The following is a 22,650-nucleotide window of genomic DNA, read 5'->3' as shown; positions in this document are numbered from 1 at the left end:
TGACCCACTTAATCCATGAAGAATCAGACTCAGGGAAAGCAAGTAGCCTTTCCACAGTTTCCTATACAGTTATACCTTGCAGATGGGGTAGGTCAACCCAGGGCTTTTGACTCTAAATCTTTTGCTTTTTGCTAGCGGTCAGAGACATTTAAAGTAGAAGTCAAGTTTTCTTTGTAAATAGTTTATCTGACCAAGCAAAGTGGCAGAGACTTAGGACATACCCAAAGGACCAGAAGAGCAGACAGGGGATATCTTTATTCCAAGATACGCTGTCAGGTTGTCTGTGATGAAGCCCTCCCACCCTGATCTGCGGTGCTTTAAAGTCAGAGGCCAGTTTTCTGGGGCAGCTCGGGAAGGCTCTCCTCACCACCCAGAAGGGAGGCTTGCTAGGTGCAAGGGGCTAGTGTCTCCCAGATCCAGACAGCAGATCCAGTGTTCCACAGTTTCCAGCAGCACACCGCTTCCCACACCAGCTTCTCCAGCTTGTCTTTGCAGTGCTAGCCTGAGTGATCTGGGGCCCCTGCTGAAATGGCTCAGCATTTACGAGTTGAACCCAGCCAGAATCCAGATTGGGACTTGAACCCTCATGCCAGGACTCGAACCCAGCCCAAACCCAGACTGGCACTTGAACCCACAGTTTTTAAGTTAGAATCACTCACCTGATGTCTGGATTTACTGAGGTTCAGGTTCTTTTTGCCTCAGTGCAGAGTGAGTTCAGTGAGAGACAAAGTGATAGGCAAGACGTAGCTTTATTAAGATAAGACCCTTGGGAGAGATGCCAGCAGGCAGGCCAGGAGGCTCCGCCCCAAGGATTAGGTGGGCTATGTTTTTATAATCCAAGGGAAGCAGAGGGTGGGACAAGACCACCTCTTCCTCAGAGTAGTAGCTCTAACTTTGTATCTGGTAAGAGAGTATTTGACCATGTAAGGTCAGACTAGGACTCTTAAGGTGCTTATTCAAATCAGCAGAAAGGCAGTCCTTAAACTCCTACGCTTGGTCCTAAGGATCATTGTCTTGTTGAACTTGAATGCAGGCTTCATTTTAACAACCCGAGGCATATCATCTCATGCTTTTATTTGTGCTTGTCTAGTTAAGTAAGCCTGCCTCGTTCTGATGCCTTTCTCGAGCGAATATTAACTTACCGTGGTCTCCCAAGTTTCCCTAGGTTTTCCTATCTACGGTCCCCTATTGGGATGTCTACAACTAGCTGTGTAATTATCCTACTCTATCCCTATCACTTCCAGGGTCTCATCTGAGCAATAACATGGCAGAAAAAGAACCTGTGACGAGTGGCTCCCCAACAACCCCAGCCTTCTCCACCTTGGGGAAATTAGGCAGACAAACTGGAGCAGGGGCAACCAAAAGTGGAGGTGTCCTTACTGACAGTATTTGTGTCACCCAGGAGCTTGTTAAGCAAATTCTTGGGCCCATCCTGACTTTTTTTTTTGCTTTTTTAGTGGCGTACCCTCGGCATATGGAGATTCCCAGGCTAGAAGTCAAATCGGAGCTACCGCTGCCAGCCTACACCACAGCCACAGCAATGCCAGATCTGAGCTACAGCTGCCAGCCTACACCACAGTTCACGGCAATGCCGGCTACTTAACCCACGGAGTGAGGCCAGGGATTGAACCCTCAACCTCATGGTTCTTAGTCGGATTTATTTTTGCTGCACCACGACAGGAACTCCTGACCTATTGATCGAGAACCTTCAAAGGTGGTTTGGAGGAAGAATGTTGCCTGTCCTGTCAGTAAACAAAGGATGTTTCAGCTATCAAGCCATCGGCCACTGCAACCAACCCAGTTGTGCTTAACTAGATAGTTAAGATGCACATCGAAGGAATGATTTCGATGGGCCCAGATTTTTGCATCTTCCCAGTCTTAGAAAAGTGCTCAATTCGTTAACTTAAGTTGTCTGGTTTTCTTCAGTCAACAGCAATTTTTTGATGTTCCAACTATCTGGGGTTGCTTTTGTTTTGCAAAGACTCCTACATACCCTGGCTCCTCCCTTGCCTCTAGGAGCAGTCCCTCACAGCTATCTGAGAGGCTGACTCCAGGGCAGAAGTCCTTAAGCAAGTCCACCAAATAAGACAAAATTTTCAACTTTTAGGTTGTGCACCCCCCCCGCACCCCGCCCAGTGTACCGGGGGAATCAGAAATCTGTGTTTTAACCAGCTTAGGTGACTCTTAGGCATGCTAAATTTGATGGGTTGTAGTACTTGGAGATGGGACACGCCATAGAAAGCAGCAGTGTAGCCAACTCCTCTATCTCTAGGTGGTGGGTGGGTTGCACATTTGCTTTCCTAACCATTGCCAAGGTCTCCGCGATGGGTCGGTAGTTTAGTCTGCCATCCCTAATTTTTTCAAAGACTCCTCCCCTCCTGTGTTAGAGGGTGAACCCTCCTCCCGAAATAGCCTACGGAGCGGGGCTCCTGCAGTCTCAATTTTCTAAGGTTGGAAAACCTGAGGCAGGAGCATGGACCGCCTGGCTCAGCCCAGCTCCTCTGCGAGCATGCGCGCTACTAGGCTGCCCGCGGTTCCTCTTCCCTTAGACCCCGCCCCTTCGTCACCGCCTCGCTCCGCCCCTTCGCCTCGCGCATGCGTAGGGGCGTTTTTCCCGTCACGCTCCGCGGCGCGGGCAGTTTGTAGCTAATGGCGGTTGCTTGGTCTCCAAATAGTTGCAAAGGATGCTCCTCTACTAGCTGTGCATGTGGCGACAAGGGCAAGTGGAGCGACTCCTTGCTGTTAGGCAAGCGGCTCTCAGAAGACTCTAGCCGCCAACAGCTGCTGCAGAAGTGGGCGAGCATGTGGAGTTCCGTGAGCGAGGACGCGTCGGTGGCCTGCACGGAAAGGACGCGGCGCGAGGAGGCTGCGAAGACCGCGGACGAGGAGGACAGGCCGCTGGTGTTTCTGTGCTCTCGCTGCCGGCGGCCTCTGGGGGACTCCCTGAGCTGGGTGACGAGCCAGGAGGACACCAACTGCATCCTGCTGCGTTGTCAGTTCGGGCCATGGGAGCTTAGGGCTTAGGGCTGCCTTCTTCCCGGGGGTACAGTACCTGCGCGGCCTCGGAGGAGGCGGGGTGGGGGTGTGTGTTTTCTGGCTGCTTGGGGTCTTTAAAAGCAGAAAAGTCTGAGAGGATGAGAAAAGGGGGAGGAGGAGAGTCACCCTTGCACTTTGGGCTCACAAGTGACAAGTCCTTTTCTGGGGTCTCCCATCATTATCGCCGTGAGCATTTCTTAGAGAAAAGTGACAACTAGGTTGTAAGCATTTGGGGCGTGGCCACTCTGTATTACTCCTCGTGGAAATTAGTGGGCTGTTCATCGGTAAATAATAGTGTTCCTGGTTTATTTAGTAAACCAAGCTTCTCAGCTACCTGCTTCTTGCAAGAGATATCAGGTTTGATTTATCAAATCTTATTTGTATCAGCGGAGACTTTACAATCAGAAGTGCTGCAGCCATACAGTTGACAGAACATAATGCTATCCAGAAAATTAAAGGAGACTTGCAATGAAAACAGCAATGATCCCATCAAAATTGGAGAGGAAGGAGGATGTAGTAAAAGTTAAGAAAGTCGCGGCTTTAGCTTTTAATACTGGCTCTACCGATTATCTGTATGTTTCTCCGTTTCCTTGTTTTGTTGTTTCCATAGTGTTTCTTTATTTTTCCATAGTGTTTCAATATTTTTTCTGAGTTGTTGTGAAAATCTCTATTCTTTTTGGACTTGTGGTTTTCAAGATGAAGTTTATATGCTCTGTTTGGATTCTGCAGATAATTTGGTGGCATACATTCACCACCAAAATTTATTAACATTTGTGGAATGTTTGCCTTCCTGGGATATATTAAGAAGAAAGTAGGGCAGCGGGTGTCCACCTGAAACTTTTTGCAACCTATAGTTTTCCTTAAGGATGCATCAGTTCATTGACAATAATTGCCGGGAGTCCCTTTCAGTTATTAAACATAAGCCTAAGGACATACATTTCCCATAGTAATTCACTAAGATTAACCCTTTGCACCTATTAAATTGTGCAGAAGGATGTAAAAGTAAAAAGAACTTATCCTCCTGACCCTGATATTCTCATGGTCCCAGAGTTCAACGTGCTTTATTCTCGTTTATACTTCCAGATACTCTTCATGCATTTATGAGCATATTTAAACATATATCTTAAAATTTTTACAGTATAGTTGATTACAGTGCCAATTTCCGCTTCTGCGGTATAGCAAAGTGACTCGGTTATACACATATATACCTTCTTTTTTATTTTCTTTTCTATTATGGTTTATCCCAGGAGATTGGATATAGTTCTCTGTTCTATACAGTAGGACCTTACCCGCTGTGTGTGTAATACTTACATCTGCTAAACCCAACATCTCTCAGTTCATCCCCCTCTTCCCCTGTCTATGAGTCTAAACATGACAGTATGAGAGGGTTTTTTTTTGTCTTTTTGTCTTTTTAGAGCTGCACCTGTGGCATATGGCTAGGGGTCAAATTGGAGCTGCAGCTGCTGGCCTGCACCACAGCTACAGCAAGACGGGATCTGAGCTGCGTCTGTAATTTACACCATAGCCAATGGCAACGCCGGCTTAACACTGAGCGAGGCCAGGGAAGGAACCTCGAGTCCTTATGGATACAAGTCGGGTTTTTTAATTTTGTGGCCACACCCATGGCATATGGAATTTCCTGGGCCAGGGATTGTTACCTACCATGCAGCTGTGGTGACACTGGATCCTTTAACCCACTGCACCAGACAGGGGATGGAACCCACACCTGCACAGTGACCTGAGTTGCTACAGTTGGATTCTTAACCCACTGTGCCATGGTGGGAGCTCCAACATGTAAATTAAAACACACACACTTGAGATTATATTCTTTTTTTTTTTCTTTTTTGTCTTTTTGCCATTTCTTGGGCGTCTCCCGTGGCATATGGAGGGTCCAAGGCTAGGGGTCTAATCAGAGCTGTAGCCACCAGCCTGCACCAGAGCCAGAGCAACACGGGATCCGAGCCTCGTCTGTGACCTACACCACAGCTCATGGTAACGCTGGATCCTTAACCCACTGAGCAAGGCCAGGGATCGAACCCGCAACCTCATGGTTCCTAGTCGCATTCATTAACCCCTGAACCACAACGGGAACTCCTGAGATTATATTCTTTATACTTGTAAGAATCCTTACTTTTTTATCCTTCACAGATATTCCGAGTGTTTTTCTATATTAGTGCATATAGATACACTTTACGTTTTTAACAGCTGATTGTTGTACCCTTGCTGAGAGGGTTTGATATAGGTGATGGCCCTCAACTGCATGGGTTTGAATCCTGACCTGCCACTTACTAGCTGTGTCTTTTGGGGCAAGCTGCTTAGCCTCTCTTTGCCTCAGTTTTCTCCTCTGAAAGATGGGGGTAATGAGGAGGATTAAGTGAGTTACGGCGTGTCATGTGCTCAGATGACATAGCTGGTGCCACTTAGTGATTTATTTGATGGAGATGCCATTCTTCCTCCCAGTCTGCCCCTCTTGATAGAGGTCTAGGCTTTTTACCGCGTTGCCACCGTTAGAACAGCTTGTATGTATTTGAGTTGAGATTTTTTTTTTTTTTTTTGGTCTTTTTTGCCATTTCTTGGGCCGCTCCCTGGGCATATGGAGGTTCCCAGGCTAGGGGTTGAATTGGAGCCGTGGCCACAGCCACAGCCACAGCAACGCAGGATCCGAGCCACATCTGCAACGTACACCACAGCTCACGGCACCGCCGGATCCTTAACCCACTGAGCAAGGCCACGGATCGAACCCACAACCTCATGGTTCCTAGTCAGGGTCATTAACCACTGAGCCACGACAGGAACTCCCTGAGTTGAGATTTTGATGCAGTAGGAGAAGCTCTTTCTTTTAGTAGGTGAGTTTATGTCATTTATAGCTTTTAGGAAATAATATGTTTGGTGTTAAATCTTTAATTTTACAATACTTTCTGTTTTTATATCTATTCTGTCCCTTCTCACATGGGCTCTTTTCTTTTTTATATAAAAACACTATTCTGTTATTTTGTTTTTCCATACTGGTAGTTTTTAAAATTTAAAAACTATGTAAATATCTTTTTTTAAAATCAGCTTTAGACAAATTGATTTAACTCCCCCTTCACTTTCCTTTCCCCCCAATGACATAAAGATAAATGAACTGTTTCTATCCTCCCCCTCGCCCAATTTGAGTTAATTTAATTACTTTTACTTTGTTAAGATTTATAACATTTATATACTGTTCTGTAGCCATAGCATGGTCATTTTAGCTTGTATGCTTCTATCAACTTTCAGTTCCAGGACTCTATTAGTAATGTTCTTTTTGTTGTTTTGTTTTGTTTTTTGTTTGCTTTTATGGAGTTTCCCAGGCTAGGGGTGGAGCTGGAGCTACAGCTGCCAGCCTACACCACAGCCAGAGCAATGCTGGATCCATAACCCACTGAGCGAGGCCAGGGATCAAACCCCACAACCTCATGGTTCCTAGCCGTATTCTTTTCTGCTTGCCATGATGGGAACTCCTGGGACTCTTATTAGTAATAAGAAAGCTTATTAATAGCTTTCTCATCCCGGATTGTTTGATTACTCATCATCAGTGGTCTCCACATCCCCAAGGAAACTTCAAGTTTGGATGCTCGGAAATGGCTTTCTGTCAACATTGCTGCATCTTCAGTTCTGGGGTTGTGCTCCTTCCTTTTTGAAGGCACAGGGAGCAGCTAGTGCAAAGGCCTTGAGGCTACTGTGGCTGAAGAGTAGAAAAGACTTAGGGAGGAAGGAAGGGGACAGAAAATTCAGGGCCTTGTAGGCTCTTCTATGGAAGGAGAATCTATTCTAGTGAATGCAGAGTTTAAGCAGAAGAGTGATGGGACCATTTTTTCTTGGAGGACCCAGTGAAGAGAAGAACAAGCGTGCAAGTGGGGAGGTGGGTCAGGAGCTAGTGCCGCAGGAAGAGGAGATGATGGTGGCGGTTTGGGGGCTGGAGTGAGGGTTGTGAGGTCAAATCGACAGGCCTCATCCATGGAGTGGATGTGGGGAGCAGGGTGAGGAGACGAGGCCTCAAGGATGACACCTAGTTTCTGGTTAGAGCAATGGATAGATGGAGGGGCAATTTACTGAGTGAAAGTAGACTACACAGGAGGGGAAATCGAGTCTGTTCTGGCCGATTTAGGTCTGATGGTCCTTCTTGGTGTCCCCCAACCCCCACCCCCCGTCCCCTCCTTTAGCGTGTCCTGGACTTGGGCCCCCCAGGATTATTTACTGCTGCATCTGGGGTTCAGCTGTGGCCCTTGTCCAAGTTGCGATTGAAAAGATTTTTGGCTGGGTTCCCAAGGACCCTCTCACTTGCTTCTGGAGAAATGAGCTCTGTGTCTGACATCTGGAGATGTGTGCACAGGCTTTTGCCAGCGTCCTTGGGTCGATAACAAGTTTGCCGTAACTAGCAGGTATTCTTGGTAGTCTGTGGTTTGAGATTCTGATTGTTGCAAGTTTTGCTGTCCATCGAATTTCTCCTCCTAATTTTATTCGCTTTGTTAATTTCGGTGATTTTTCTGGGGAGGGAAGGAAAGAACTCTTACTCTGTCCTCTTTTTTCCAGAAGACCATTTACACTTAGTATCAAACCACCCTGGGCATGTGTGACTCTGGGCCCTTATTTTTTTCTGACCTTCTGAGTTTTAAAAGTTGATTTAGATGTTCTCTAAATGTCTGCATGTGCATTTTAATAATATACATTAACAAATTGTTGTTACTTTCTTTTTTCTAGGTGTTTCCTCCAATGTTTCTGTGGATAAGGAGCAGATACTGTCCAAGCGCAAAAATGAAAATGGTTGGTGAGTAAGGCTCTATATCTATGTGACAATGTACGTTAGAGAAAATGCGTATTTTTCCAATAAAAATCTTTAAAAAAAATCATGAGCAGTAAGATTAGGGATAAAACTTTTTTCATGATAATAAGTATGAAATCAGTCATTCTACTATATCCATTCTTGAGTGATAGTGGTTTTCTCTAGATACGAGATGGAAGAATCTCTAAATTTCTCAAGGCACATTCTGGCTCTCTCTTTTTGGGTCTTCGGACTTGAGCTGAGGGAAATCAAAAATAAAAATAGTAAAAGAATATATCTTTATCATGAAATCTCAGAGCCAGATAGACCAAAGCTCCCCACCTTTTTCATGTCCCAGCCGCCAGAGAAAATGCTACTGTCACATGTACCCACACATACGGCCTATTGAGGTAAGCAGACAAGGCTGCAGAAGCAACAGCACAGGGCTCCAGCTGGTGCGGGCCCGGTGCTGCCACTCTCACGGGTGAGGAGGTCAGTACCTTGCTCTGCCTGCCACCCATCTGCTTCAAGTGGCATCCTCAGCAAACTGAATGGGAAGCTCAGCCTTACAAAATTGTTGCCTGACATGTGTCTTACTGTGTATTTGAATGAGTGGGACACAAGCAAGCAAACAGCAATTAATAGTCATATGTATTACTGTAGATCAAATATATACACGTATTTTGTCTCTTTAGGGCCACACCCACAGCAAGGCAGTTCCCAGACTAGGGGTGGAATCGAGGCTGTAGCTGCTGGCCTACGCCACAGCCACAGCAATGCCAGATCCAAGCCGGGTCTGCGACCTATACCACAGCTCACGGCAACGCTGGATCTTAGCCCAATGAGCAAGGCCAGGGATTTAACCTGCGTCCTCATGGATGCTGGTCATATTCATTTCTGCTGAGCCACTATGGGGCCTCCAACAGTCTCATATATATATATATATATATATTAATATATATATATATATATATATTTATTTATTTTTGTCTTTCGTCTTTTGAGGGCTGCACCCTCAGCATGTGGAGATTCCCAGGCTAGGGGTCTAATTGGAGCTGTTGCTGCTGGCCTACACCAGCAGCCACAGCAACACAGGATCCAAGCCACGTCTACAACCTACACCACAGCTCATGGCAACGCCGGACCCTTAACACACTGAGCAAAGCCAGGGATGGAACCTGCATCCTCATGGTTCCTAGTCTGATTTGTTTCTGCCTAGCCACGATGGGAACTCCAATAGTCATATATTTTTAAGTGTATTTTAAAATACTGTTGTTTTTTTTTTCATTTTTAGTAATACTCTGTTTAAGGCAAATTAACTTTATTATAGTACAAGTAGTATGCGGATGTAACAAAAATTGTACTGGTGGCATACAGGTGATTAAAGTTTGGAAAACCCAGAGTTCCTGTTGTGGCTCAGCAGGTTAAGAACCCAACTAGCATCCATGAGGTTCAATCCCTGGCCTTGCTCACAGAGTTAAGGACACAGCGTTGCCACAAGCTGTGGTGTAGGTCACAGATGTGGCTCGGATCCTGTGCTGCTGGGGCTGTGGCGTAGGCCGGCAGCTGCAGCACCGATTCGACCCCTAGCCTGGGAACTTCCATATAGCACAGGTGTGGCCCTAAAAATAAAGACATAAATAAAATAAAATAAAATTTGGAAAACCCAGCCTTAGATCATTTCTCATTTTGTAGATGAAGAAAGCGAGGCCTGGGAAGGTGGCAGCTTCACTAAGGACACGGGACTAGTTGGGAAGAGCTGGGATGATGTGTGTTATCTCTCTTTGCTTCCCACACTTCTCTGCCTCCTGGTCATTTTGATGTCAGCTTCACCCTTTTTGCCATATCTGTGTAACAGTCGTGCTATCACGTACTCAATATTTTCATAAAATCGACTCCAAGTTTTATTTAAATGTATTTAAAAAAGAATTTTATATTACTGTCGTAAATGTATCACTTGCTGTAGGTAGAAAGTAGCTGTGAAGATAATTACAGCGAAGACACATCTTATTAAATTCTAGCTGAGATACTCTTGCCTGGCTGGTCCTGAGGCTGAGGTCTGTTCTCTTACTGGTAAAAGATTTGCAAGCGTGAGACACAAATTAAAGACAGTATAGCTCCAGACTCAGACTTTCTTCTTCTCATGGTTGGGATTGCTAGAGAATTGAAAAGGGATTTGACTCTTGCTCTGAATCAGTGTGTCTTAGTCCTGTTTACCTGTGTCACCAGAACCCACCCTTTTTGTCTGTTACAGCGTCTTGAATTTCACTAGGGTCATGTGTTCCCCCTTCAGGAACCAGCATACTGGTTTAGGATGCTGCTTAAATTTTGATTTTTGTTTTTTGCCTTTTAGGGCCGTACCCGTGTCATATGGATGTTCCCAGGCTTGGGTTCGAATCAGAGCTATAGCTGCCAGCCTACACCACAGCCATAGCAACACAGGATCTGAGCCGCATCTGCGACCTACACCACAGCTCATGGCAACTCTGGATCTGTAATCCACTGAGTGAGGCCAGGGATCAAACCCGCTATCTCATGGTTCCTAGTCGGATTTGTTTCTGCTGTGCCACGACGGGAACTCCACTGCTGAAGTTTTCGATACATCTGTCCTACTGAAGAGCTGCCTGGGCCGTTCTGCAGGTGGTTGGCCAGAGCACTCGTGGGTTTTAGAAATAAGCTGTAAAAGTGGCGCTGCTGATTCCTCTTTCCCTCTGATTCTGTTACTGCTACATTTCTCATAAGCTAGTTCATTCCTTGTCTAAAATTACCTTATGATCTCTGGCCCTGCTTTCTCAGTATTTGTGAGTTCTGGCCAAATCCTTGCCAGCTGTGAAAGCAGAAAGATGCTGAGGTAATAGTGGCTACATCTCTTCATTGCTTCTCAAGAAGTGGGAATGGGCTTGCCTGCCCTCTGCAGTGGTGTTTAGTTTGATTTTAACAATTCAGGATAAATTGGTCTTATCCATTGATCAGTGCCTTCTCTGTTTTAGGCTTAGCTAATTATCTTTTCTTATCTGATGACTCCTGCATTAGGCATCAGTTCATAATCTTGGTAATTGTGAGTGGCAGCCTCATAATGATCATAGGTTCGATTCAGAGCAAATTTTCCTTTCACTGTTGGTGGTATAGGTAGGATCCCTGCTCGGAGCTTGCTAAAATGCTTTCATAGTTCTTATATAAAAACATACAGAAGTTTATAAAAGCCTGATATGTGATTAGTGATGTATTATCTAGCTAATTATATCACCAGTGAGAACTTAGAACTTATTAGGCAGTAATCCATTTTGTTCTTTGTTCCATATATTGCTGTGATAACTAAAGATGTCTCTTGAGTATCTAGGTAAACAGTAACGCAATCTAGAACATGTCATTTGAGTCTTGGTCGCTCCAGTTTGTGGATGGCAGGAATAGCTGTTTAGTTATTAAAAGTGGCTCACATACCAATACGAATTACAGTACTTTCGAAAGAATAGCTATCTTTTGTGATGTGTATTGCATTATCATCATCATTATTAGATTTGAATTTCCAGGGAGCAACTTGCTATGCCTTGGAACTATAATTTTATCATATATATTTCTAGAATGGTACATTTGAGTGAGTCAGTTTGACCATACATTTGGGAGACAGAAACTTCTAAGTGCTCAAGGAGACATGAATTGGCATGACAGGGAAAGTATTTTCCAATGTGCAAAACCCGAGTTGAGAAGTACTGGGAACGAAGGAGCAGTTTTGTGGAGAAATAACAGTGGAGCAGGTGAGGTCCTTGTGAATTACTTATGAGGAAGACATCTGTAGAGGACAGAAGAGTGTGAGTGTCAAAGTCTCCTATTAGAAGGCATCTCTAGGAGTTCCCGTCGTGGCAAAGTGGTTGACGAATCCGACTAGGAACCATGAGGTTGCGGGTTCGATCCCTGGCCTTGCTCAGTGGGTTAAGGATCTGTCGTTGCCGTGAGCTGTGGTGTAGGTTGCAGACTTGGCTCGGATCCCTCGTTGCTGTGGCTCTGGTGTAGGCTGGCGGCTACAGTTCCGATTCGACTCCTAGCCTGGGAACCTCCATGTGCTGCAGGAACGGCCCAAGAAATGGCAAAAAGACAAGAAATAAATAAATAAATAAAAGGCGTCTCTAACAAATACATAGTACATGTCAGAGGTTTATTTAACTCCTTAATGAGGGAACTAGGGCCTGGCAAAGCTGGTTTTGAGGAGGATACTATAGACGACAAATCTAGCTAATAACCTACAGGACAGTAAAACCTCAACCTTGGGGTTGCCTTTTTCAGACACCATATGGTCTGCAGCCTAAAATATTTGTTCTGGATCATTACAGAAAAAAATTTGCCTACCCTTGCCCCAGAATGTTAATGATCCTTGGTGGACAATATAACATTAAAAGGACATGTAGAAGCTCCTTGTCTTATTTCTAAATTTTAGATAATTTTTCTTAATACCAGGCATTTCTAGAAAAACACCACCTTAGTATACTGTCTTCTTGTCACTTTTGTATATGCCCTTTGTCCCTGGGCACGTAGGCAATGTGGCCTGGGGGTGACTTTATATTTCTCTCTTTTAAAAATTTTTTGGAAGTAAATTTACTATATTGTGTAAATATATGTATTCTTCTGTACAGCAAAGTTACTCAGTTATACATACTACATATATTGTTTTTTATATTCTTTTCCATTATAGTTTATAATCGGATAATGAATATAGTTCCCTATTCTATATAATAGGACTTTGTTGTTTATCCATCCTGTATGTAATGGTTTGCATCTGCTAATCCCAAACTCCTAATCCTTCCCTCCCCAAAGGAATATATTTCTTTCTTTTTTCTTTCTTTTTAGGGCCTCACCTGTGGCATAGAAGTTCCCAGGCAAGGGATTGAATTGGAGCTACAGCTGCCAGCCTCTACCACAGCCATAGCAACACAGGATCCGAGCCTTCTCTGCAACCTATACCACAGCTCACAGCAACGCCGGATCCTTAACCCGCTGAGCAAGGCCAGGGATCGAACCTGCATGCTCATGGTTCCTAGTCAGGTTCGTTAAGCGCTGAGCCACAAAGGGAACTCCTGGGAATATATTTCTAATGTAAACATCTTACTATCATTTTTTCCTCCTTTATACACATGACTTAGTAGGGTCAAAATAACATATTTTAGAATTGAAACATTTATGGATCTCAGCAATGGGATTTTTGTTCCAATCACTTGCTAAAGCACTGGTGTTTCTTGTTGCAGCATCCTGGAGGCTCTGTACTGTGCAGGATGTTCACTCAGCCTTGGCTACGTGTACAGATGCACACCCAAGAACCTAGACTACAAGAGAGACTTGTTTTGCCTCAGTGTTGAGGCCATCGAAAGGTACGTGTGGTGTATAAGTGAATAGCTCCTCACTGAATTCTCAGAAAGTTGTCTGCAGAGAACGTGGTATGAAAACATCAGAGCTAAGTCAACACTGTATGGTTAAAATATATTTTTAAATAATAATTTTTGACAATAACGCCAGTGATTTTTTGTTTGGACCTAATTAATTTGGTATTGGAAAAGTCTGTCATTCTAAATTGCGAGAACATTTTTCAGAGTAAAAACATGTTCAGTTTTTCTTACAATTGGATTTCGTTTAATTGTTTTTTTCTTTTAAAGCAATGTGTGAGTCTATATTTTGTCCACGTAGTTTTTTCCTCTAGTTTTTAGTCTGTGAGAATATTATGAAGAAATAGGAATTTCAAAAACTGTCAGGAAAGAAGTCCCTTTGGTGTTCTAGAAAAAGTAGGAATATGAAGTCCACCTGTTTCCTTGAGGGTAGTAAAGAATTGCCTGCTTTTTCGAGAGATGCAAGGAAGTACCTTCACTTTCAAGATGTCTGAAAAGTGTTAGGAGACAAGGTGAATTAGGGTCTGATGACAATTGTCTTAATGGCCTTAGTGTCGGCATTAGCCTTTTTTAGTAGGAAACAAAATGAATTGACCCCAATGTATATTCACTTATCTTGGAAAAGACGTAATCCTTAAGACTTTAAAAATGCCTAGGAAACTTTATGTATCAGGAAAGAAGAATAGTTTAAGAAAACAGGGTGCCTAGACTTTGATTACTCAAAGTATTTTGTCATGCCTGCTGAGTTTCTTAGTCTCTTTAAAATTTTTATTTTATTTTATTTTATTTATTTTTTTAACTTTGGTACTATTTTTTTTTTTTTTTTTCTTTTTACAGCCACCCCCAAGGCATATGGAGGTTCCCAGGCTAGGGGTCAAATCGGAGCTGTAGCCTCCAGCCTACGCCACAGCCACAGCAATGCCAGATCCGAGCCATGTCTGCAACCTACACTACAGCTCACAGCAACGTCGGATCCTTGACCCACTGAGCGAGGCCACGGATCGAACCCGAAACCTCATGGTTCCTAGTCGGATCTGTTTCTGCTGAGCCATGACGGGAACTCTTGTCTCTTTAAAAATTTTAAAACTGTATTCTTTTTATTATAATTTCTCATTTAATTATTCTTTGATAACTGCAGTTTTGCCACTTTCTTTGAAACTAGACAGGTTTGGATCAAAATTATAAAATCTGCAAGCTTTTTATTGTCCTTACATAAAAAAATAACTTAGTAAGGACTGCTCACTGATATAAAGCATGTAGGGCCACTGCTGGGAGAGAGCAGATCTCTTTTGGTTTTAACATATAAATAGAAGAACTAGGCCCAGACAACTTCGGCCTTAACCTCCATGAGAACCGTACCAAGATTTGTGAAAATCATGTCAACAAGAGTACAGGTTTTGCCGACATGAAATCTCAGTCTAGTGTGGTTGGTACAAAATTTTGAAAGATACAAATCTGTATAAAAGAAAATGCGTGAGAGGTTTCTCCATAGAAGTTCATAGCATTGAAGCTGTTTTTTCCTGAACAGTTGAACTTAAGGTAGTTACCTCCTCTTGGGGCGGAATTTTAATGCCGGTGAACCTGGTCTGTTTTAGAAGTGGCTGCCCTCTGTAATATTTATTTACAGTTTTATAAATTACTCAGTGCCACTGAGTTTTCCCCTCATCTCATTTTTCTTTTCTAAACAGGATATGAATCGCCTTTCACAGCTTCACCTCCCATACCATTTCTCAGAAAATCAATAGGTTTCTAAGAGATGACTGGTTTTTTTTTTTCCCCTTTTGTTTAGGGCCGCCCCTAGGCTGTGGAAATTCCTGGGCTAGGGGTGGAATTGGAGCCTCAACAACAGGAACACCGGATCTGAGCCGCATCTGCGACCTACACTGCAGCTCGCAGCAGCACCAGATCCTTAATCCACTGAGTGAGGCCAGGGCTCAAACCCGCACCCTCACAGGCACTATGACGGGTTCTTAACCTGTTGAGCCTCAAGGGGCACTCTGAGAAGACTGTTCTTAGTTGACAAAAGAAACCAAAGTTGTCCCATGTGATAAAAGACTTCTAAAGCAAGGCAAATGAATCCAGGTTTCTTTTGAGCAACGCCAGCACCTTCTTCATTGTGTTCACATTTATTTGGTTACCAGGGCTGGACCTGCTTCCGTCCCATTGCCAGGCCGGTTTTTTATTCTTCCTATTTTCTAAATCATAGTATCTCATCACCCCAGAGAGTGGAGCTAAACATAGCTCATAGAATAACTGGTGCAGTTGCCCAAATCTAGGTAAGCAAGAGTGGACTCCACAAATCATGTACTCAAAGTCAAATGCAAAAATGCACATGTTCCTGCAAAGTTTTAAGAAGCAAAAAAGCACTGGCTTCTTCAGGATCTTTTTAAACTTTAGAATAGAATTTTGAACTATGAATGTTAATGTTTTGCCACTGAGCTTGTTAAATAGCAAGTTACTCACATACTTATTATATAGGACTTATAGAATACTTGTGTTTCCCAATAATGATAATAATAATAATAATAATAATATTGGGAAATATGTAGGGCAATGTGGACAAAGCTGTTATGGAAAAAAACATGATTTTATGTAATATCGCTTACTAGGTAGGTTGCTATTAACACAGTTTTATGTGTTTACTTGGTACAAATAAATTGTTTAATACACAAGTTTTAATTTTATTATTATAAATTTAATTATTATTTTTTTCTTTTTTTGACCGCACCTACAGCATGCAGAAGCTCCTAGGCCAGGGATCAAACCTGCACCACAGCAACGACCTGAGCCACAGCAGTGACAATGCCAGATCCTTAACCCGCTGAGCCACACAGGAACTCTTAATATGAATTTTGCATTTACTCTTTTTGGCTTTTTAACTTTGTACTGTATACTTCAGTTATATTTTAGGGTCCGCTGAAAAGCAAATTGTGTCAGAAGATAAAGAGCTTTTTAATCTTGAAAGCAGAGTTGAAATAGAAAAATCTCTAAAGCAGGTAATTTTGTTCTGCACTCTTTGTATCTTTGTATGAACAAGTGCTCCTCCGCAAATAATCCTTACCATGTCTCTGTTTTGATCTTAGCACTTTCACGGTAAGAGAGTGCTTATTTTTATTTTATTCTTATTATTTCAGTTGTTAGTCAAATTGATTTTGGGAAGCCACACTACAAGTTAAGCTAAAGCTTTATCAAAAAAAAAAAAAGACATTTCATGCTAAAATCGATAGTATATATTCTAAAACTATTAAAATAGAAATATGACTTCTTAAATCGGCATTTCATTTGATTCAATTCGTTCGGTAAAAATAGCCTCGTTTTTGGATGTTAACACCCTTTCACAGACAAGATAATGGTGAATGTATAAAAAAGCTATAGATTAGAGGTTGAGAACTGCTATTACTAGGCTATCTTATTTAAATAGAATTCCATTAAATAAATACTGAATATCCATATGTAATGCATAACACTCAGAAATTGTATTGATGCATATTTTAACCATATTTAACTGTATGATTTTATTCATGTGTATTTTTTTTATATTTTTTTCAATCCAATAGATGGAAGATGTTTTGAAAGCATTACAAACAAAGCTGTGGGAGGTTGAATCAAAATTGTCCCTTACCAGTTGCGAAAGCTGAAGTCTCTTTTAAATTCCCCACTCTGGAGTCCTCCGCCAATGGATAATTCTTCCATATGTAGCGATTCTTATTATAATTTACTTTTTTTAGAACCAAAAGAATTTGAAGTGGTCCTGTGCATTGTATTCTCTCTCTTGTACCGATTGACTGATCAAATGAGAAGAACGTAGAATGACCTTTCTGGATGTTTTTGATGGTAAAGAGGTGGTTGTCTCCTAAATTCCAATTTTAGAGTCATGATACCTGTCGGAAGTGAAATTCAGTTTTTATTTTGGGTAACAAAGTGCCATGGTTTTCTCCTCTGTACCAAATCCACTCTTCTTTATTTCCTATTTTTTTTAACTTTATTTCACCTTTAATGCTTGAACAACATTTAATGTCGAATGGTAAGAAACTTAGAGGTTTTCCACCCACTGTGTGGCTGAATCTTCTCTGAAAACTAAGGCATACAACTCTTTGGAGAAACAGGTCAGTTGAGCTGTGTGTCAGAACTATTTGAAACTTGGTCCAAGAGCCGAATGGCATGTATCCTAGTAGGGGTAGAATTCCGTTTGATCCTGTGTATTTACTACAGGATGCCCCCTAAATCTGACAAAATATCTACCAAAGGGAGTAACAGTCATCTCTGAGGGTGGAATTCCGGGGAAGTTTTCAGTTTTCCAATTTTCTCTAATGTAGACTTAGAAAAAATAAAGGAGAAAATAAAGGTTCAAACAAAATGCTTTACAATTGCTTTTTATGAAACTGAATTATTTAACTGAGCTCAGAAATCCTGGAGCCGTAAAATCCACACATTTACTGGGGGGGCCTGGTCAGGACATTTACGGTGTGGGGGTCTGCTCAGGACTGTAAAGGTAACCCCAAGTTTCCCCAGCCCCCTTTCTGTTTCTGAGTACAGACAAGGCCACATAACATTGGGACTTAGCATGTTTGAGTAACTAAACTCAGTTTCTGCTCAGAACGTCTCTCATTATGTCTGAGAATTCTCAAAGTTGTCATAGCAAAAGGGCCCAAGTCAGATTAACTTGATCCTTCATAAGTTTTCAGTTCTTTTGAGAGGTGGTCAGCAGCCTCTAATAATTTGCAAATAGTGAGCCCTCCCGGTCCCTTCTCAACACTTGCTGGCAGTAAAATAGTCATCCTGCCTCAGTAAGCTTGATGAAGCCCCAAGGGTCTGTCCTTTTCTGTGCTTCAGTGGCACTGGCATGAAAGTTCATTTAGAACAGATGGGAGACTATTTTAATAGCAAGATGCAGCTAACTTTCTGGTTGCAGGGTAACACAATTCTCCAACCACCACCTGCAGGGCTGTTCTAAAGAGGAAGGCAGTTTGGCTCCCTAATTCCTTTTGCCCTGTTCTTTCTGGGGCCGGATTTCTAGCCAATCCATTCACCTTGCAAACTCCTCATTTCACCAGTGAAAAGTCGTTTCCACTATCCACAGTGCTAACCAAGCCTCTGTTGCGGGTTGAGAAGTAAACTGCTGAAGTGCCTTTGTGGTTCTGCAAGGGAGGGCCTGTGGTTGGCCTTTCCCTGCAGACCCCCCCCCCCCGCCGCCACCACCACCTCCGGAGTTTTATTTCCAGTGAGATGAAGTTAATTAGCCATCCCTGGGGTGCCGGGGGAAGTTTGTGCACATTTGCATCACATCATCTTCCCTGAAGCATCTAAAGGCAAATCCCAAGAAACAGTCGAGCTTCCTCCTAAGGCTCCATCTGCATCTTTGGCCTCTGCCTGTGATGTCACCGAAGCGGTGGCCTCGCCATCACTGTGGGAGAACGAGCTCTGAGGCACCCACACGGCTTACTTTTGGGGTCCACCTGGGACTGCGTCCCCCTCCCTGTGCACTGCTCTGGGGCACTTAGAGGACAGGAGCCTTTCCTACCTTCTGGGCCGGCCTCTCCTGAGGCCACCGGTTTCCCTGAAGCCTGGTTTCCTGGCTTTTCTGGCTTTGCATTATGTCTCATCCAAATGCCCTGGTTTTTTGTTTGTTTCTCACTTGTTCTATAAATCCACATACTAAATAAAACCTATGCTTCGAGGGATGAGTTCTTGTTTCTGTTCCTAATAAGTGAATAATAAAGCTGTGCTCTGTTGTTTCTGGTTACCAAACCCTGGCGGAGGACTGCCTTGGGCAGGCATGAGGGTCCTGAAGCAAGAAAGGGACCTTCCAGCCCAAATCGCACAGGACCCAACAACAGACAGGATCTGCCTGGAATTTGTTTCTCTGGCCGTGCCTGTGAAGGCTCCTCCCCAGTCCTTTAAGGAGAAGCTGTGAGACTGGGATCAGGGCCTCTTACAGATTGTTGTAAATGCGTGTGTGTAGAACGTTGTACGTGGCTTTCACCCCACCGCGTGGCTTCTGCTGTTCTCAGCAAGCGCTCGTGTTATGGTCATACCTGTCCAAGCTAAAGAGCTGCTGTGGCTGTTGTCACCTGGGTGATGCAAGGCACACTCAGGGCATTTAAAATGGGGGAAACCAGGAGAGTGGCTCCTTGCAGAGTTGGGTCTAGGTGTTCAGTAGGAACCTCTTAACAGAAGGAGCCATGACGAGCAACGTGATGTATTTTTGAGGGAAGTCTAAGGGGTAAGACCTGGGCCAGAGTCCCCCCTTTAACCTTTTATTAGTTGTGTGACCTTGGGCGCAAATCCTTTGTTCATTTTGAGCCTTGGTTTCTTCTGTGAAATGAGGTACAATAGCCTGCTTTCCTTGCATCGAATAAGTTGATGCTGATGATGGTACTTTGAAAACAAAGCATCTCAAAAATAAATGACAGATTTAGCCTTGTTTTTTGTTGTTTTTTTTTTTTTTTTGCTTTTCAGGGCTGCACCTGCAGCATATGGAGGTTCCCAGGCTCGGGGTCCAATCGGAGCTACAGCTATCTGCCTACGCGGCAGCCACAGCAACACAGGATCTGAGCCACGTCTGTGACCTACACCACAGCTCACGACAATGCCAGATCCTTAACCCACGAGCGAGGACAGGGATCGAACCTGCAAACTGATGGTTCCTAATCGGATTTGTTTCCACTTTGGCGTGATGGGAACTCCTAGCCTTGTTTAAATAGAGCTGATCTGATTCAATCTTCTAGTTTATCTTTAAAATTGTATGTATGTAAAAGAAAAAAATATTAACACTGGATTTAGTTTTCTCCAATTACATGTACATGAACATTGTCGGAAATGTGAAAAGCAAAACAATAGCACAGGGAACAAAATAAAACACACACCATCTCATAACTAGAATAATTACTATTTGGAGTATACCCTTGCCATCATTTTATATGCAAATTTGGGATTGTTCTGGACATACTGTTTTAACTTAAAATATTTCACAAACATTTCTGCGTGATTAAACATTCTTTTATAACCTGATTTTTAATGACTGCTTAGGATGAAACATGCATTTTAAAACCTGTTTAAATGTGATTCTGTGGTATGAAATTCACGCTTCTTTAGTGGCTTAACAACTGAGTTTACTTGTCAAATAAGAGAAGGAATGAAAGAAATCTTAAACCAGTCACCTCCTTGTATAACTCTAGGATGTGCTGAGAGCCAATCGCCAGGAATTGGGAGCTGGTTGTTTAATCCTTGGTAGCTTCAAGTTGGCCGTGATTAGAAGAATTTACACCAGAGAAATCAGCAAGTTCTAAAAAAAATAAAAATAAATCAGGATGTCTTCCCCCTCAAAAGCCAGTTTGAATCTTTCTCCATACTGTTTGACTTAAAGTTTGAGAGGAGAGAATGACTTCTGCCTTCAGTGCCCAAAAGGCCCACGTCCTGAGATCTTTTCATTCAGTATGAAATCTAAAGCACTGTAGGAGTTCCCTGCTGGCCCAGCAGTTAGAGGATCTGGCGTTGTCACTGCTGTGGCATGGGTTCAGTCCCTGGCCTGGGAACTTTCTTGGGCCATGGGCGCAACCAAAAAGTTTTTTAAAAACATACTTTAAAACTGTTTTGCCTAAATTCTTGCGATAATCTGGGAGGCAGAGAGCATGACGTGAGGGGATCTGAGGAAGTAGTGTCCTGGAGTCCAGGGTTTTATTGGCCCAAATGTGATTTCTTTTTTTTTTTTTTTTTTTTGTTTGTTTGTTTGTTTTTTGTCTTTTTGCTATTTCTTGGGCTGCTCCCGCAGCATATGGAAGTTCCCAGGCTAGGGGTCGAATCGGAGCTGTAGCCACCGGCCTACGCCAGAGCCACAGCAACACTGGATCCAAGCCGCGTCTGCAACCTACACCACAGCTCACAGCAACGCCGGATCGTTAACTCACTGAGCAAGGGCAGGGACCGAACCCGCAACCTCATGGTTCCTAGTCAGATATCGTTAACCACTGCGCCACGACGAGAACTCCCCCAAATGTGATTTCAAAGAGAACTGGCCTCATTGCATTCCAGTCAGTCCCTATTGACCTCGGCTAGCCTGACAAAAATTACAACTCTCTCTTTCCCCGTGAACAATTACCACCACGGTTTTTAGATCCTCCATCTAATTTTAAGGTGGAGAGATGGACAAGGTAATCGCTCAAGGGCGCTTTGGACCTTATAACTCACTTAAGCCAAAAGGAAACCGGAAATAATTTGAAGGGGGGAAAAGAGAATCCAGGACCCGACCTGTAAGGTTTGAGGAAATGGGATCATTTAGTTTTCACTGCCATCACCGTCGCATCTCAGGAGCTACAGGCTTGTAACTTTGGAGGCTTCTTGAGAATCAGAAGTTCTGAAAAGTAGGATGTATGAGGGTTTTTTGGTTTTTGTTTTTTTTTGTTTTTCCTTTTCCCTTTTTTTTTTTTAAAGGCTGCACCTCCAACATACAGTGGTTCCCAGGCTAGGGATTGAATTGGAGCTGCAGCTGCCAGCCACCACAGCCACAGCAACATCAGATCCGAGCTGTGTCTTTGACCTACACCACTGCTCAAGGCAACCTGGATCCTTAACCCACTGAGAGAGTCCAGGGAGGCCAGGTTCGATTGAACCTGAATCCTCATGGAGACTACATTGGATTCTTAACCCACTGAGCCACAAAGGGGAGCTCCAGAATGTATGGTAATATTTTCCAAATGCAAGGGTGTGTAACCATCTTGAAAGCTTAAGAAGCCATCAAAGGGTTTCTGGGAAGGTGACAGACTGCTGCTTTTGACAGCTGCCTCCCCCGGGGGTGACCTGTCTGTTCTGAGCTTTTAGTGATTGTTTACTGTCTACAAAGTAGTGTGCTCAGAGCCCCCACCTAGGTTGCTCGCCCAATTCTCACAAAACCCTCTTTCACAGAATTCCTTATTCCCATTTTATAGATGCAGAAACTGACTCAGACTTGACATCGATTGCCTGAAGCCCTGCTCGGCTACTGACTGGAGCCTGTGCCATCCTGTGCACTGCTGCCTCCTCTACACCGAGTCTGTTGTGATGTCTCCTTACTTCCGAGTAAAACACATAAAGGGAAGCTGTATCTGTTACTGCAGGGCCAGCAATCTTAGTGTCCAGGAGGATTCAGAAGCCATGAGCCATTTTTCCTGCCTATAATTGAAGCTAATTCAGCCCCCTTGACATAAGTTCCCTTTCCTTCCCTTTTTTTTTTTTTTAAGAGCCACACCCAAAGCATATGGAAGTTCCCAGGCTAGAGGTTGAATCAGAGCTATAGCTATGCCTATAGCCACAGCCACAGCCACAGCCACGCTGGATCCCTGACACACGGAGTGAGGCCAGGGATCGAACCTGCATCCTCAAGGATACTAGTCGGCTTCATTTCCTCTGCACCACAACAGGAACTCCCTCCCCACCCTTCCTTTGTTCCTACCTTGAGAGTCTCCAGCTGCCGTATCGCCTAGC

The 22,650-nt window shown here is 43.5% G+C and overlaps 1 protein-coding gene across 1 annotated transcript; it reads left to right on the top strand.

Annotated features, from left to right (window-relative positions):
* Nucleotides 2,603-18,868, top strand: MIS18A (MIS18 kinetochore protein A). Its single transcript, XM_021070912.1, has 5 exons — nt 2,603-2,992; nt 7,759-7,825; nt 13,057-13,179; nt 16,091-16,187; nt 16,749-18,868. Exons 1-5 carry the CDS (start codon nt 2,650-2,652, stop codon nt 16,827-16,829), a joined length of 711 nt encoding a protein of 236 aa, XP_020926571.1. The 5' UTR covers nt 2,603-2,649; the 3' UTR covers nt 16,830-18,868.

Source organism: Sus scrofa, chromosome 13 (genome assembly GCF_000003025.6).
Source record: "Sus scrofa isolate TJ Tabasco breed Duroc chromosome 13, Sscrofa11.1, whole genome shotgun sequence".
Classification (NCBI taxonomy): domain Eukaryota; kingdom Metazoa; phylum Chordata; class Mammalia; order Artiodactyla; family Suidae; genus Sus; species Sus scrofa.
Note: the sequence above shows the minus strand (reverse complement) of the source record. Positions and strands in the feature narration are given on the sequence as shown.

Bases quoted from the DNA above. Each gene is read 5' to 3' on its own strand.
- MIS18A (XM_021070912.1), top strand. From the start codon at position 2,650: ATGGCGGTTGCTTGGTCTCCAAATAGTTGCAAAGGATGCTCCTCTACT. The intron at 13,180-16,090 runs GTACGTGTGGTG...TGTATACTTCAG, and splicing joins AGTGTTGAGGCCATCGAAAG to TTATATTTTAGGGTCCGCTG. The intron at 16,188-16,748 runs GTAATTTTGTTC...TCAATCCAATAG, and splicing joins TAGAAAAATCTCTAAAGCAG to ATGGAAGATGTTTTGAAAGC.